Source organism: Triticum aestivum, chromosome 7A (assembly GCF_018294505.1).
Source record: "Triticum aestivum cultivar Chinese Spring chromosome 7A, IWGSC CS RefSeq v2.1, whole genome shotgun sequence".
NCBI lineage: Eukaryota > Viridiplantae > Streptophyta > Magnoliopsida > Poales > Poaceae > Triticum > Triticum aestivum.
This window is the reverse complement of record NC_057812.1, coordinates 440,235,829-440,248,630: the sequence shown is the minus strand read 5'-3', so window position 1 is coordinate 440,248,630 and position 12,802 is coordinate 440,235,829. Positions and strand designations below refer to the sequence as shown.

Below are 12,802 nucleotides of genomic sequence, written 5' to 3'. Positions count from 1 at the left end.
ACTCCATGTAGCTATTCAGGAATCGGCGTGAGCTCTCCACCGGTGGTGCCGGCTTCTGATGTGTAACCTCATTTTTGCAATGGCATGCCCTCGAGAAGGTCATGAGAACCACCATCCACTCCACCCCCGTGCATCGCTCTAGCAGGTGCAATAGCCACTCAGGTCCGGTATTCTGAATGCTGCGTAGCTCCGGTAATGTCCAAGACTCCCGCATCGCCACCCATAGCGCATGAGCCATTGGACAACTACAGACAACGTGGAACGTGTCCTCCGGTTCAAATGTCAATTTTCTCGATGTGCCGGTTGAATTTATTTTGCATCGTTGCCAATGAATCTGTGGCCACTCGCCAACAACGAAATATTCGTACCTTTGGGGGAACAGGGCACCCCCATAATGTCGCCCAGATGGCAATATTACCGTCTGGAGCCCTACTCGCGGCACACGTAGACAGTGCGATATTTTTCCTCATGAGCGAGGTTGTACGCACTATTCACAGAGAAGATGCCCTTTGAGTATGGCGCCACGCAAGTACGTCATCCAGCCATGGCGAGGGGTGCAGCTTGAGGATCTCATCAACGTCCAGCTGCAAGAAATGTTGGTGAAGCTGGACGTCCCACCCACCTTACTCGGTTAGTAGTTCAGCTACCCGGCAGTATGGATATATCGATCAAGCAGTAGGGACCCGATATGTCTAAATCTTCTCCCATGACTAATGAAAATGACAAATGTTTTGCGTTGTTTAGAAATGAAAAAAAAACACATTGTGCAACCGTTGGTAAACCTACATGTGATCCAGATGACCTTTCATAGAACATAAATTTAGGATCTTGCTTCAGTGACTTCATGAAGCCAAGTCTCACCATGACTTAACCCCTTTTTTCAGCCATTCATTAAAGATCCAATGTATCAGATTGACCCATATTCCGAACTGGAAATTTTAAAGTGTTCAAAAAAAATTCCAATAAATCATAAATGTTTCGTTTTGTATTCTGTGAAAGTTTCACTCCATTTGGATGTATCCTTTGTGAGTAAACAATTTTTATCTATTTGAACTCAAAAGGCTAGTTAATTTTTTTTTGAGGAAAAAAAGGCTAGTTAATCACAAACCCAACATCCAACTGGGTTGAAACTTTCCCAGAATACAAAACAAAATATTCATGATTTATTGGATTTTATTCTGACAATTATGCAGTGCGTATGTATGGAATCCATCAGGCAGTAGGCTAGCAGCTTCCCATCCTTGATTATTCAACGAGCCCACATTTTAATTACGCGCTATAATTTCCAGATCGACCCGTACAACGACGCGTGAGTCAAATGCTAATTTGACAGAGTCTGTATGACGCATTCAACGAGCTACCGTCTCATCTCATTGTATATATCGCAGAGTATCATCATATGCTACAACACAAACAGACTAGAGCTGCGACCTCGATCATACATCCCTCGATCTTCTCAACATTCCAACCCTTCTCGGGTCATCTTCTCAACTACCAGTCCCTCGATTGGCATTCATCCATGGCGGCAGCTACCAGAGCTCTCCTTGTTGCCGCAGTGACCGCGGCGGCGCTGTTCGGCACGGCGCTCGGCGCCACCTACACAGTCGGCGCACCGGCCGGGTCATGGGACCTCCGGACAAACTACACCCGATGGACTTCCACCATCAGGTTCTACACCGGCGACGAGCTCCGGTTCCAGTACCCCGCTGCGGCGCACAACGTGGTGGAGGTGACCAAGACGGCCTACGACAACTGCAGCAGCTCTAGTCCCGTCGCCACGTTCCCGAGCGGCAACGATGTCATTCCGCTCGCCGCCGTCGGGACCCGGTACTTCATCTGCGGCCTGCCGGGGCACTGCGCCGGTGGCATGAAGGTACAGGTCAACGTCCAGTCCAAGGTAGTGAGATGCCGAAGGAGAGGGACGAGGCAGCGGTGCACACAGACAACGCCACAGCCGAGCTCGGCGGCTCAGGCTGGTGCTGAGCCTGTGCTAGCGCTCGGGCTGGCCGCCGTCTTGGCTGGCTTGATGCTTCTCTACTAGTCATCAACGACAACCTCCATAGGAACTTTCTGTAAAAAATAATATTATCTTTCTCCTTTTTTTTCCGTGATGACTTTCTCCTCTCTCAAGCGTGATTGATCGTGCGCACATGATTCTTTGTATAGTCAAATGTGTCGTTTTTATTATTATATGTAATTTAATATTTTTTTGGTTCATGGCATTTCGTTGACCGTAAAATACCAAGAAAAAACACAGTGGATCAATTTCATGGCACTATATGTCATTTCATTCTTTGTTAATTTTAGAACATAGACACAAGTTATGCCCATGAGATACAACCAAGATCAAGGAACCAACGGTCGAGTGAGGCCACGAGCCATCCCGAAATTGTGCAGTGAAATCACCAATGGCTAGATCCGGCTGCTTGTTAACCATTACAATAAGAAACCACAAAGTTTATAAATGGCACCAATAGCTTCGCCGATGAGCATTCTCAATAATAGGCTTATTGTGAATTGTCAGTGTCTAGGCAAGGACATCAAAAGACAATCCAAAAGTAGTGACGAGTGTTGCCTGCGCTAGTCCTAATGATCTTCTAGGAGCTAGTAGGATACCCCTTGTATCCTACCACTTTATGAAAGCAGCACCACAAAAATTAGGTGGTAACGCAAGTGAAGAATATGTGGTTATTGCCCTCGATGACCTCACAAAGCGGACAATGGTCATCATCGGGACCAGAGGAAGACCATTATGAATGAATTGTCATTGAATCAACCACACTTTTGTTAATTGCGCCGGGCCAGTTTTAGCCAAAGTGGTTTAATAGAGAGACCTTGTGGAGAAATAACCAGAGGGCTCAAGATGCTAGTAATCAAATTGTGTTTCATCGACGGAATAACCCCATCCAGGTCAAAGATCAAGCATGCCCACATTGCTGACTCCATTGTCCAAAAAGCTCACCGAAATGAAACACCCTTACACTAATACACAATGGGGCTATTAAGCCAATCACACACGATATGGACGGATTGTGTGCGATGACGACAAAGCACACAGTAGGAAAATAAAAACTGTGTTCCTAGAAACTAAATGCAAGCGATCAGTTGTCCATCTCGCATGATCGAGAGAGGGAACTTGTGTGTGATATCCTACACACAGATCTACTTAATCAATCATGTGTGAAGTGTCACACTATCGCACACAGTTTACATATTTCAATTCCGATTGGTATGGTCTACCTAGTAATTGGCTAGAGTACATAAAGGTAGAGGACAAGGCATATTGCTTGTGTTGTTATTTGTTCATGGACAAATATCAATGATAACAAACAAGGACATGATGCATTTGTGATAGATGACTATGACAATCAAAATAAGGTAATTTTATGTCAACAATATTGGAATAAGGCAATGGAGAGATTTGCCATTAATGTGGGTGTCATGACAATTTTTGCAACAAGTCACTTAACTTTTTTGGGGATCTATTGACAACCATCTCAGTCAATCCCTGCAGTCTTGCACAAAGAAAGGAAAATTGAGTAAAAAATTATCTTATCAGTTGAATGCTTGAATTGATGTATGCAGATACTTGTTGCAACAAGGACAACAATTATGTGGCCATGATTGAAGGAAATATGCCCTAGAGGCAATAATAAAGTTGTTATTTATATTTTCTTATATCATGATAAATGTTTATTATTCATGCTAGAACTGTATTAACCGGAAACTTGATACATGTGTGAATACATATACAAAACACAGTGTTCCTAGTATGCCTCTACTTGACTAGCTAGTTAGTCAAAGATGGTTAAGTTTCCTAACCATAGACATGTGTTGTCATTTGATGGACGGGATCACATCATTAGGGGAATAGTGTGATGGACAAGGCCCATCCGTTAGCTTAGCATAATGATCATGAAGTTTTATTGCTATTTCTTTCTTCATGACTTATACATATTCATTTGACTATGAGATTATACAAATCCCGGATACCGGAGGAATACCTTGTGTTCTATCGAACGTCACAACGTAACTGGGTGATTATAAAGATGCTCTACAGGTATCTCCGACGATGTTTGTTGGGTTGGCATACATCGAGGTTAGGATTTGTCACTCCGAGTATCGGAGAGGTATCTCTGGGCCCTCTCGGTAATGCACATCATGATAAGCCTTGCAAGCAATGTGACTAATGAGTTAGTTGCGGGATGAAGCATTACGGAACGAGTAAAGAGACTTGCCGGTAACGAGATTGAACTAGATATGAAGATACCGACGATCGAATCTCGAGCAAGTAACATACCGATGACAAAGGGAATTGCGTATGTTGTCATTATAGTTTGACCGATAAAGTGTTGGAAATATGCCCTAGAGGCAATACTAAATTAGTTATTATTATATTATATTTCATTGTTCATGATAATCGTTTATTATCCATGCTAGAATTGTATTGATACGAAACTCAGATACATGTGTGGATACGTAGACAACACCATGTCCCTAGTAAGCCTCTAGTTGACTAGCCCGTTGATCAATAGATGGTTACGGTTTCCTGACCATGGACATTGGATGTCGTTGATAATGGGATCACATCATTAGGAGAATGATGTGATGGACAAGACCCAATCCTAAGCCTAGCACAAAGATTGTGTAGTTCGTTTGCTAAAGCTTTTCTAATGTCAAGTATCATTTCCTTAGACCATGAGATTGTGCAACTCCCGGATACCGTAGGAGTGCTTTGGGTGTGCCAAACATCACAACGTAACTAGGTGGCTATAAAGATACACTACAGGTATCTTCGAAAGTGTTTGTTGGGTTGGCACGAATCGAGACTGGGATTTGTCACTCCGTGTAAACGGAGAGGTATCTCTGGGCCCACTCAGTAGGACATCATCATAATGTGCACAATGTGATCAAGGAGTTGATCACGGGATGATGTGTTACGGAACGAGTAAAGAGACTTGCCGGTAACGAGATTGAACAAGCACTACTGGAATCAGCTACTTCCATCTGCCAGCTCTTTGCCGTCGGCTAGCAGACGGCAAAGAAGCTCTTTGCCATCAGCTACCGAAAAGCGGACGGCAAAGAAATGGCAGATGGTAAAACAGGACTTTGCCATCAGCCGGCTCTTTGCCGTCCACTGGCTGACGGCAAAGAGAGAGGTGGCCCCCACCCCCGCCCGTTTAGAAAAAACTTAACGCCCCACCTCTTTGCCGTCCGCTAGCGGACGGCAAAGGGAGATAATGGCAGACGGCAAAGATAGGCGGACGGCAAAGAAGGGCCTAACTAACGGCCCCATCCCCCTGCTCGTTACTCTCTGTTCTTTCCTCTCCTCCCCGACGCCCCGCACCCACCGCCGCCAGGCGCCGCCCCCGCCCCCACCCCACCCGCCGACACCCCGCCACCCGCCGCCCAGTGCCGCCCCAGCCGCCCGGCGCCGCCCCCGCCACTGCTCCCGCCGCCCGGCGCCGCCCCCGCCACTGCTCCCGTCGCCCGGCGCCGCCCCCGCCACTGCTCCCGCCGCCCGGCGCCCCCTTGTCACCGCCCCCGCCGACCGTCCCATTGCTCCGGTGAGGGACTACTTTATTTTTTTCTTTCTGTTTTTTCATTTTTTTTGCTATTTAATTGTTAGTGCTAGATTGTGTTAGTGTTAGTGTTAGAAAAGACTTAGAAGAAGTAGAAGTAGTAGAAGAAGTAGAAGAAGAAGAAAAGAAAAGAAGTAGAAGAAGAAGAAAGGAAGAAAAGAAAAGAAGTAGAAAAAAGATGAAAAAAGAAGAAGAAGAAAAGAAGTAGAAGAAGTAGTAGTAGTAGTAGTAGTAGAAGAAGAAGAAGAAGAAGAAGAAGAAGACCCCGACACGCCACCCCGACACCCCGGCACGACAACCCGACCCCGACCCCCGACCCCCGACACCCCGACCGCGACACGCCACCCCCGACACCCGGACCCCGACCCCGACCCCCGACCCCCGACACCCCGACCCCGACACGCCACCCCGACACCCCGGCCTGACACCCCGACCCCGACCCGACCCCCAACACCCCGACCCCCGACACCCCGACCCCGACACGCCACCCCGACACCCCGACCCGACACCCCGACCCCGACCCCCGACACCCTGACACCACACCCCGACCCCGACACGACACCCCGACACCCGACCCCGACCCCGACCCCCCGACACCTGAACCCCTGACCCCCCAACCCCGACACCACACCCCGACACCCCGACCCCGACAACCGACCCCCTGACCCCGACACACCGACCCCGACACGACACCCCGACCCCCGACCCCGAAACAGCACCCCGACCCCGACACGGCACCCCGACCCCCGACACCTCCCGAAAAGGTGAGCACAAATGACATGTCCTCCTCGCCCATTAATTATTTGCTCTATTCCGATGAAACTTGATAGCTAGCTATATATGTGTCTTGAATCATCAGTATGCGTAACCAATATGTGTCTCCCGTTCGAAAGCGTCATAGTTATAAATATGCATGCATTTGCATATTTATAACCTTGATTCTTTCGAATTGTCCAACGCTATCCATGGACAGCCCGAGTATGTGTAGATTGGGTTCGTTTTCCCATATGCTTTGCTCCGGATCCGACGCATAAATTTCATCAGTGCCTCCCCTATTGTTCTCCGGGTACACATCCTCTCTGTTTATTGCAGAGACGTGTATCAGGAGAACAGCGGGGAGGTGTTGCCAAAATTTTGCGTCGGATCCGGAGCATAGCATGGGAAAATGAACCCAATCTACACATACACGGGTGGGATTAGGACCTATCATTACCTATTAGAGTGTAGGTTGCATGGACGTAATAAAATTGACAAAGTAGATCAACTGATGAATATATACATGGTGAATTACATATATAATTGTTGTGTGTCCAGTAGCTCTGAAAGTCAAGATGAGTGACCGTGCGTGGATGTATACCGGTCACACTGGTCAGAACAAATGGAGTGTTGAATGGTTCACAAAAACCAAGGGGTTTGTGCAAGCCGCATTTGCAAATGGCCAAAAGAAAACCTGGTGCCCCTGTTTCCGGTGCGGCAATTGGGAAAAGAAGACAGAGGCTGAAATGGGCAAACACCTGCAGAAGAGTGGTTTTACGCCCGATTATACGGTGTGGACATTTCATGGTGAGTCTGCCCAACGTGACCGAGCTGAGGTGGATCGTCGTCGCACCGACAAGCATGGTACTGGGATGGAAAACATGGTGCAAGACTATGATGATGCTCGGGTTTTGGACGAGGAGATGGAGGAATCTGCAAAGGCCTTCAATGAAATGTTGGAGTCTTCAAAACGTCCGCTCCACGAGCACACTGAGCTTTGTCAGTTGGATGCCATCTCACAAGTAATGGCTCTGAAGGCTCAGTTCAACTTGGGAAGAGAATGCTATGACGCAATTATGACAGTATTTGGACGCTTTCTACCCAAAGGTCATGTAATGCCTGCAAACCTGTACCAGTCGGACAAAATCCTCCGTGCACTGAAGATGCCCTATGAGAAGATACATGCCTGTGAGAAAGGATGTGCCTTATTTAGGCTTGACTATGCGGACTTGAACTATTGTCCCATTTGCAAGTCTTCCAGGTATATTGTGGTAGACAACGGTATGGGTGAGAAGACACAGACCAAAATCCCCATTAGTGTTCTTCGGTATATGCCAATCGTACCAAGACTTCAACGTCCTTTCATGGTCGAAGAGACAGCCAGACAGATGACATGTCACAAAACAGGCAAAAGAACCGAACTAGATGCAGATGGGAATCTGATGATGGTACACACATCGGATGGTGTTGCGTGGAAAAAGTTTGATGAATTACATGCTGACAAAGCGGCAGATCCGAGGCATCCTCGAGTCGGCATCAGCATGGATGGGTTCAGTGTGTTTGGTATGACGGCAGCCCAATACAGTTGTTGGCCCGTATTTATCTTTCCACTCAATCTCCCCCCCCCCCCGAAAGATTATGCAAAGAAAGAACATTTTCCTCACGTTGATAATTCCAGGACCCAACTATCCGGGGAAAAATATGAATGTGTACATGCAGCCGCTTAAGGACGAATTGCAAGAAGCCTGGGATAATGGGTTCAAGACATACGACGCCTTTAGCAAACGGAACTTCATAATGCGTGTCTGGTACATGTACTCGACGCATGACTTGCCGGCGTATGCGCTATTCGTTGGCTGGTGTGTGCATGGAAGGTTTCCGTGCCCCACATGCAAGGGAGCTCTTGAGTTTCGTTGGCTTCAGGCCGGTCGCAAGTTTTCTTGCTTCCACATGCATAGACAGTTCCTGGATCCTCGCCATAAGTTCAGGAAAGACAAGAAGAACTTCATCAGGGGTAGAGTTGTCAAAAACTCTGCACCACCTGCATTGACAGGCCAACAGACCTTGGATCAGTTAAACGCTCTCGAGCCAGATCCACAACGTCCAGGGTACTTCAAGGGGTATAATACTAAGTACGCGTGGACTCACAAAACATGCTTATGGGATCTGCCTTACTTCAAAGACCTCCTTTGCCCACACAACATCGACGTGATGCACACTGAGAAGAATATCGCCGAGGCACTTTTTGGTACATTGTTCGGCATAGATGGGAAGTCAAAGGATAATACTAAGGCTAGAGTCGATCTGGAGGCGCTATGTGATAGGCCGTTACAAAACATGGAAGAATCGAAAGGAAAGCAGAACTGGACGAAGCCAAAGGCATGGTTCAATCTTGGAAGGCCAGCTATGAGGGAAATTCTCTTGTGGGTGCAACAGCAGTTGATGTTCCCTGATGGGTATGCAGCGAATCTAAAGAGGGGAGCGAATCTTGATAAACTGAAGATATTTGGTCTCAAGAGTCATGATTGGCACATATGGATTGAGCGGGTAATGCCGGTGATGTTGCGTGGCTTCATCCCTGAGGATGAATGGCTAGTACTGGCAGAACTCAGCTATTTCTTCTGTGTTCTTTGTGTGAAAGAACTATCGCCTGGCGTGCTAGAAGAAATGGAAGAGTTGGCGCCGGAGTTGATCTGCAAGTTAGAGAAGATCTTTCCACCGGGCTTCTTTAATCCAATGCAGCATTTGATTTTGCATCTCCCGACCGAGGCAAGATTGGGGGGGCGTGCAAAATCGTTGGTGCTACCCAACTAAGAGGATGCAGAAGACGCTTCGAGAAAAATGTAAAAATAAACGTAGAATTGAAGCATCAATGGGTGAGGCATTCATCATAGAGGAGGCGGCAAACTTCGTAACAGCGCACTACGAAGCCAAAAATCATCATTTGCATAATCCGAAGCCTCGGTACAATGCTGACGAGCCTAAAAAGGGTGGATCCAACCTCATCCTATTCAAAGGGAATCTCGCACCAGCTAGTGTTTCACATCCAGTATCTTTGGATAACGAAGAATGGCGGACCATTTCGTTGTATATCTTCAACAACCTGATAGAAGTGCGGCCGTACATCGAGTAAGTTCTCGGTACATTGTTTCGCAACTTCTATTTCCTTTGAACTGCTCTTATTCCTAGATATGTCATACAGTCGATACGTCGCCATATTCTCGTATGGAGCGGAGATCCAAAAGGATTCCGTCGAAGAGTATGAGCTTCTCGCAAAGCAAGGAGGCGGATATCCCGGTTTCATCTCTTGGTTCAAACAAACGGTAATTTCTATTAGACAATTTCATTTCATTCGCTAATTTGTGCATAATGCAATAATCCTTTCATATTAAACTTGTAGGCTAATTCAGAGTCTATGGACGCCGAATTGAGACAAGTCGCTAATGGTTTTGACTATAAGGTCCGTTCATTTGACAAGTACGACATCAACGGGTATCGCTTTCATACCTATGGCAAAGAGCTATCTATGGCCGACCGAAAGTCTACAAATTGTTGTGTATCTGCTATCGGCGAAGGAGGTACCAAGTATTATGGGAGAGTTGAAGCAATTTATGAACTTCTGTTCTATGGTGAAAACCCACCGAATGTCGTAGTCTTCAAATGTTATTGGTTTCAGCCGAAGGAGACTAGAAGGACTCATGAACATATAGGGCTAGTTGAAATCAACCAAAGCACCCATTTAGATGTTCCTGATGTCTATATTACGGCTCAACAGGCGACCCAAGTATTCTATCTACCGTGGGCCTGCCAAACTAATCCAAATCTGAAAGGTTGGGATGTCGTTTATGAAGTGCCGCCACGTGCTAGACTTTCTCCCCCAAAGGAAGAGGATTATGAACCTCACATTAACCCAGACACATATGAAGGAGAATTCTTCCAAGAGACACGTCTTTCCAAAAAGTGTTTCAAGAACCGCTATACTTCACCCCAAAACATTGAAGTAGATAGCGGCAATGAATCCGACATCACCCAGAGGAGGAACAAGAAGAGCCGGAACAAGAAGAGGTTACTACTGCGGATGACCTGTCAATGCTTGACCGATTACGTCAAGGTGGCCTTGCACATGTTGATGCCAATGAACCCTATGAGCCCATCATTGATTATAGTGATGATGATAATTATGCATTTATTGATGATACTGATCGAGATTATTAGTAGTGTCAGGTATTCAATTTTTTTATGTTGTACTTGATGATGATACACTTAAGTGATATACATATTATTATTCATGTCGGTACTTTTTTTTATGTTGTACTAATTTCGTTTATTCTTTGTCATGGCAGGTGTTGGAAGATGGTGGGCGCTGGTCAGGAGCGCGCCGAGGCCCCTTCTTCGTCGGCGCGTGGTGCGAGGTCTTCCATTCCACACGCACCTCTCCGCCGAGCGTTGCTGGACAGTATGGCGACACCGTCGGGCCCTTCTTCGTCGACCGCGGTGCCCAGCAGGGAACGAGGTAAGAAGAAGAGAGGAGGTGGAGCACGTGGTCGCGGGAGAGGAGGTAGGGTGACTCTTGCGGCGCCTTCCTCGCCGCCGCCCCGAGCTGTTTCACCCGAGCACGTGACTGCTAGGGTGGACTCGTCTGAGGAGGAGGCTGCACAGACTCCGGTCCATGAGCCTCCGGTCCACGGGTCTTCGGCCCACGAGTCTCGGGTCGATGGGCCTTCGACCCACGAGACTTGGGCCCACGAGACCCCAGAGGAGCACACGTCTGGATGGGGTACCTGGTCGGGTCAACCTGAGGAGCTGAGTGGCCACGCTGATGATGGCGGGGAGCCGAGTGGCCATGCTGATGATGGCGGGGAGCCGACTGATGAGGAGGGGGAGGAGGGGGGCAACGTCTACCAGCATGGTGCTACACGGCTCCCGTCCGTGCCGGCGACCCGCGAGCAGAGGTGGTTGATTTTCCCTGATGGGGAGAGGTAAGTGCATTTAATATTTTTGTACCTTCTGCATTCACGCTTCTTCAAATAACTGATGTGTTGGCCTTGTCATGCTGCAGGGGTTGGGACCACCATGAAAGTGTCCGCCGGCCCAACTCCGTCCTTGGAGTTCTGATTCGGCAAAACTTCCCGGGGTTTGTCACGTTGCCTGGTGAGGGTCGGCTTCTAGAGGTTGGATTGACTTGGGAGCACTACTTGGCTGCCCCGGCCCCGCCGGGTGAAATTATCGACGGTGTCTTGTGCAATACGAGGGCAGACGTCCTGATCAGAAAGTTCTGGGTAATTGCTCCTTTACACAATTAAAAATCTTCAACTAGCTAGTTATTAATTGTACTAATCAATATTGTCTCATTTGATTGCAGACATTCTACAGGTGTGAGGAGGGATACGAGGAGGAGGCGGATCATGTTATCCACAAGGAGTGCAAGCGCCTACTTCAGAACTTACGGCATGAGGTTCGGGTGCAGGCTGTTCGAGACTACTACGCCGGGCGTGGTATCAAGAAGCCCAAGCAGGAGTGCCGCGATAAGTTCTTGAGTAAGGAGAAGTACATGAAGGTAATTCTTAAGGCCTTGTACTTACTTCCTTCATTTAGTAATTCATAGCCATAGCGCTCAAGTTTCTATTTGCTAACTTAGGCCCCTCCAAGATGGTGTGCGGATCGGATGGATTGTTGGGAGGTGTTGGTCGAGTGGTGCTCAAAAGAATGGCTGGCCACCCACAAAGAGGCCAAGGACAAACGTGCCCAAATGGAAGGTGTGCCACACCACCAAGGCAGCTCCAACTTATTTCAGTACGGGCGGAACTGGGTATGTGGTTTGCTTCATGATTCATGCAATTCATTCATCATGCTAGCTTTAGCCCTTTAATTACTAATTTACTTTGTTTCTCTCTTTCAGGCACGCTACAATAAGGCGGATAAGGTGCCAGAGGTGTACGACCTGTATGCCATGGCCCACACTGGCCCTTACAAGAAAGTCAAGGCATTCTCTGCGTCTGACCTTGATGATCCAAAGAACTTCACCAACATCTCCGCCCACGACAAGCTCGTGCAATATAGAGATCAGGGGAAGGCGAGGAAAGGAGAGGACTTTAACCCGAGCCAGGGTCCCATTGATACAGAGCTGCTGATGATATCTGGTGGCGGGAGGTCCCATGGCTCCATAGCCATGGGAGATGGACTTATCTGTTGTCCTAGCACTCTCCCGGAGATCAAGGCGTGCTAGTCGAGCTCCGCTCCTGAGATAAGGCCTTGTGAACAGCCAGTCCAACTCGCCTTCAAGGTTAGTTATACATACTCAGCTATCTTTCTCCATTACATTGTGTGCGCTTCCATCAATGATTACAAATGGTCATGTGAGTGGTGTTGCAGGCTGCTATACAGAGTGAGAGAGATAGAACGGAGAAACTTCTGGTGGAGGCGGCGGAGAGGCAGCGGGAGTTGGAGGACAGGACGACAAAGAT

General features: G+C 47.8%; 1 protein-coding gene across 1 annotated transcript; it reads left to right on the top strand.

Annotated features, from left to right (window-relative positions):
• Positions 1–1,423: 1,423 nt before the first annotated feature.
• Positions 1,424–2,278, top strand: LOC123152616 (uclacyanin 1). The gene has a single exon (XM_044572118.1). The coding sequence runs from the start codon at positions 1,520–1,522 to the stop codon at positions 2,039–2,041; it is 522 nt and encodes a 173-aa protein (XP_044428053.1). The 5' UTR covers positions 1,424–1,519; the 3' UTR covers positions 2,042–2,278.
• The last annotated feature ends 10,524 nt before the right edge of the window (positions 2,279–12,802 follow it).

What these genes read in the sequence shown, in the direction of transcription:
- LOC123152616 (XM_044572118.1), top strand. Translation starts at nt 1,520, where the DNA reads ATGGCGGCAGCTACCAGAGCTCTCCTTGTTGCCGCAGTGACCGCGGCG.